Genomic DNA, 4,991 nt, shown 5'->3' on the forward strand with positions numbered 1-4,991 from the left:
TTACATTTAATATTAAATAACATTTTTGGTTAAGTACCTATGATAATGAACGCCCCCGAATACATACATATATAATTAATTGTGAAGATGTTATATTGTAAAAGTATTAAATAATTATTGGAAAAAGAAATTTTTTTTCTTGAAAATTTCGCAACCTACATCATATGACCCAATGTATGAAATAAATAGAAATAATCATTAATAACTAGATATATTTCATGCCCAAATACAATCAAATTTTAAATGATTTGTTGACCTATACATAATGTATGTACATGCACAAAGTAAATAATAGATAATGGAATACCTAGTGAATGATCCTGCACAAGTATATTAAAATACTTATTTATATTATTATATTTTATGACTATACTTATTTATATAATTATATTGACTAAATGCTCATCAAACTATATACTGTTGATGAAGAATTGTAATGTAAATTATAAATGATTACAATACCGATAATGTAACTTGAATGAAAACCAAATGCATAGTAACGAATTTTTTAAAATTTTCAATTAATAGATTACATACTTATGTAGGTAGGCATCTATATGTAGCCACTCCAGATTACACAAGCTTACAATGTGTAGATACAATTGACTTGTATATTGTAATGTTTAATTTCATTTTTAGCAGTGTTTGCCTGAAATTAAAACCCCGAGCATTTTTCCAAATTTTCATTATAATCACCATGGTATTCTTCTTGTAAAAAATTGTAAAACTTCCACGCTTCTGACACAACTGCAGATTTCATTCCAGAGTTCTTGCCATCAAATTAGCAAATTTTAAGTCAGGAAATCCTATATGCTTGATTTCATAATAAATACTTAAATTCTGAATTGAATTTCAACATAATGCAAGGATTTATGTATGTAACTTATACAAAAGTATAGCTGCAATCTTCCATAATTTCATCCACAACACCAATTTTTATGGTTGATAAAAGTAAGATTTCTAATGTTTATACATATCTGATATTTTCTTTCAATAAAATTTTTTCTTTTTATGTCAAAATATTGTTTATGAAAACTTTTTCCTTGTTTTTCCAAATTTTAATGAAAGTCTGATTCCTTGAAATAGAGTTTAAAAATCAAAAATTTGTTTATAACTTACGTACATAAATGGTTTCTTAGCTTAAACGGCGGTTAACTTCTGTTTATATCATACTATCCGCTCAGATATATCGATACATCGCAAATCCGTGAATATCGGGTACAAATTTTGGAAAAAATTCGATGTTTATAGCGATTTCATATTTATAATCTATTAATTAGTATTTAATGATTTTTGACAACGAAATCAAAAATGTTGTTTGAAAAAACTCTAAATTTACCGGTTATAGTGGATGTTAACCAGTTTATGTCAAATATGCGCCAGAACAAAGAATCCAATTGGAATTATTATACACTTAATTTGAAGATAAATATAGAAAAAAAAATCTTTATTTGCGTTCTAATTACATTAGCATTGTCTTACACATTGTATCTAAAAATTTAATCAGTAAAAAATTTTCTTACGTTTTCATTTTCTTTATTTGTACGACAGGGACCGCTAGTGAAGCGATTACAATTTGAAACAAAACGAAACTGGTACAAAGAAAAAGAAACGACAGTGATGACTGTCAAAATATAATATAACCTTAAACACAACAGACTTCAATAATTAATTGCTTAGTAATTCTTTGTTTTTTATATTGCAATATAAATTAAAAAATAAAGTAAAGTGAATTTTAGATAAACAAATAATTTCTACTTTGTTAATAAATATTACTTTTTAGAAAAAGTATTCAAAAATGCCTGTAGAAAAGAAAACCAAACCGAAAAATGAAGAAGCAAAAAAACCAGCTCAAGCTGATGATGCGAAAAATAAGACCGCTGGTGAAAAAGAAGAGCAACAAGAAATGTCAGATGAAGATCAACAGCTGCAAGATGAGCTTAACATGCTCGTAGAACGTCTTCAAGAAAATAACGAAATGTTGTATATGCCTACATTGGAAACTATGCGTAGCATGATTAGAGCATCTACAACATCTATGACTGCAGTACCAAAACCACTTAAATTCATGCGTCAGCATTATGAAACTATGAAGGAGGTTTATAAAAAAATGCCTAATGATGATTGTAAACAAACTTGTGCTGATATCATTTCTGTTTTGGCTATGACTATGGGAACCGGAAAGGAATGTTTAGTATATAGATTTTTGTGTGATCCTGATCAAAAAATTGGAGATTGGGGTCATGAATATGTACGTCATTTATCTAGCGAAATTTCAGTTAACTGGCATGAAACTTCTGACAATTTTCAAGAACGTCTAATCAATTTAGTTAAGCAGATCGTTCCATATAATATGGAACACAATGCAGAGGCTGATGCATGTGACTTATTAATGGAAATTGAGCGTTTAGATTTATTAGAAGAACATGTAGATGAAAGTGCGTACCCTCGTGTTTGTTTATATTTAACAAGTTGTGTTCCATATGTTCCAGAACCAGAAAATATAACTATTCTTGAAGTTGCTTTAAGATTATCAAGAAAATTTCAGAAGCACACGCAAGCAATGCGTCTCGCTTTAATGCTAAACAGAATAGAAACAATTGAAGAAATTTTTACTGAAGTAAAAGATACAGGTATTCAAAAACAATTGGCTTTTATGTTGGCTCGGCAGCAAATTTGTTTAGAATTGAAGGAATCTACAACAGATTATGACGACTTGATGGAAATTATGTCCAATGCACACTTAAATAACTATTTTTTGAATTTAGCTCGAGAACTAGATATTATGGAACCTAAGACTCCAGAGGACGTTTACAAATCCCACTTGGAAAACACACGAACACCATTCGCCTCAACTCAAGTTGATTCTGCAAGACAAAATTTGGCTGCCAGTTTTGTTAACGGATTTGTAAATGCTGGATTTGGCGTTGACAAATTACTTACAGAAGATGGAAATAAGTGGTTGTATAAAAATAAGGAACATGGTATGTTGAGTGCAACAGCATCTCTTGGTTTGATTTTATTGTGGGATGTTGATGGTGGATTAACATCAATCGATAAATATTTGTATTCAACTGAAGATCATATCAAATCTGGAGCCTTATTAGCTTGTGGTATCGTAAATTGTGGAATAAGAAATGAAGTTGATCCAGCTCACGCACTTTTGTCTGACTACATTCTTCATCAAAATACATCAATGAGAATAGGTGCGTTATTAGGTTTAGGTATAGCCTACGCTGGATCTAATCGATCAATTGTAATCGATTCTTTAAAACCGGTTTTCAATAATGAGAAAAAAAATGCTCCAAACAGTGAAGTATTGGGAATTGCTGCACTATCTTTGGGTTTAATTGCGGTTGGCTCATGTAATGCAGAAATAACAGAAATTTTATTGCATACTCTCTTGGGTCGTAGCGAAACTGAGTTAAAAGATACTTATACAAAATTTCTAATTTTGGGATTAGCATTACTATATTTAGGCAGACAAGAGGCTGCCGACGCCGTAATGGTTACTTTGGAAGTTTTAGAAGAACCTTGGAACTCATATGCAACCACTATGGTTGAAATGTGCGCTTACGCAGGTACTGGTAATGTACTAAAAATTCAACATTTATTGCATATATGTTCTGAACATTATGAACCATCATCAAACGATAGTTCTGATGAAAAGCAATCTAAATCAAATACATCAACAACAAGCTCAGCATCATCTGCTTCAACGACAGCCACATCTAGCAGTACTACTACACAACAAAAAGAAAAGACTGATAAAGAAAAAGATTTGTCAGCTACTCAAGCTATTGCCGTCTTGGGAATTGCATTAATTGCAATGGGCGAAGAAATTGGTGCTGATATGGCTTATAGATCCTTTGGGAATCTTTTAAGATATTGTGAACCCTGTATTAGAAGGTCTGTACCATTAGCTCTGGGGTTAATTTCTGTTTCAAATCCAAAATTAAACATTTTGGACACTTTGAGTAAATTTTCTCATGATAATGATGTAGAAGTTGCACATAATGCTATATTTGCAATGGGTTTAATTGGAGCAGGTACAAATAATGCACGTTTAGCAGCTATGCTACGTCAACTTGCCCAATATCATGCTAAAGACCCAAATAATTTATTTATGGTACGCATAGCTCAGGGTTTAACACATTTAGGCAAAGGAACATTAACTTTAAGCCCGTATCATAGTGACAGACAATTAATGAATCCAGTTGCTGTAGCTGGCCTAATGGCGACTCTTGTTGCTTTTCTGGATGTTAAAAATAGTAAATTTTAACTTATTCAAATATTTTTTCGGTATATACATATATATATATGAAAATCATTTTTTTATTTTTAGTAATTCTTGGAAGATCACATTATTTATTGTATACATTGGTTCCTGCAATGCAACCTAGAATGTTAATTACTTTTGATGAGCACTTAAATCAGTTACAGGTACCAGTTCGTGTTGGTCAAGCTGTGGATGTTGTTGGACAAGCTGGTAAACCAAAAACAATTACCGGTTTCCAAACACATACAACACCAGTTTTATTAGCGATGGGTGAACGTGCTGAATTAGCAACAGAAGAGTATATTTCATTAACACCCATAATGGAAGGTTTTGTTATTTTAAAGAAAAATCCAAATTATGTTAAGTGAAAACATTGAAAACAACTCTAAATCGTAATTTTTTCATATATTTAAGATAATGTATTAAACAATAACAAGAAATAAAAAAACTAAAAAAATAAAACAAAGTATTTCTTTTTTAAATATGTATATTTCTGTTTTAATATCATTTATTTTATTAACTTTGTGTTATTTTCGATTATTTTAAGGTATGAAAAATATAACGTAATTTATAAAATAAGTTAAAAAGATTTTTAGCTTCATATTAATAATGTAAATAACATATTTTTTAAAAAAATTTTTAATAAATTTGCTGAAAGTCAAATTATTGAAATATAAATTTTTTTTTATAATTTTGCAAATAAATTTATTGC

The 4,991-nt window shown here is 29.9% G+C and overlaps 1 protein-coding gene across 1 annotated transcript; it reads left to right on the forward strand.

Annotated features, from left to right (window-relative positions):
• The first annotated feature begins 1,638 nt into the window (after positions 1–1,638).
• LOC129618424 (26S proteasome non-ATPase regulatory subunit 2) lies at positions 1,639–4,734 on the forward strand. Its single transcript, XM_055533158.1, has 3 exons — positions 1,639–1,723; positions 1,784–4,271; positions 4,346–4,734. The coding sequence occupies exons 2-3, from the start codon at positions 1,799–1,801 to the stop codon at positions 4,645–4,647; spliced, it is 2,775 nt and encodes a 924-aa protein (XP_055389133.1). The 5' UTR covers positions 1,639–1,723; positions 1,784–1,798; the 3' UTR covers positions 4,648–4,734.
• Positions 4,735–4,991: the final 257 nt, after the last annotated feature.

Source organism: Condylostylus longicornis, unplaced genomic scaffold (assembly GCF_029603195.1).
Source record: "Condylostylus longicornis isolate FDR11 unplaced genomic scaffold, ASM2960319v2 ptg000006l, whole genome shotgun sequence".
Classification (NCBI taxonomy): Eukaryota; Metazoa; Arthropoda; class Insecta; order Diptera; family Dolichopodidae; genus Condylostylus; species Condylostylus longicornis.

Coding starts and splice junctions, on each gene's coding strand:
- LOC129618424 (XM_055533158.1), top strand. CDS start 1,799: ATGCCTGTAGAAAAGAAAACCAAACCGAAAAATGAAGAAGCAAAAAAA. Junction 4,272..4,345: donor TTTTCTGGATGTTAAAAATA/GTAAATTTTAAC, acceptor TTTTATTTTTAG/TAATTCTTGGAAGATCACAT.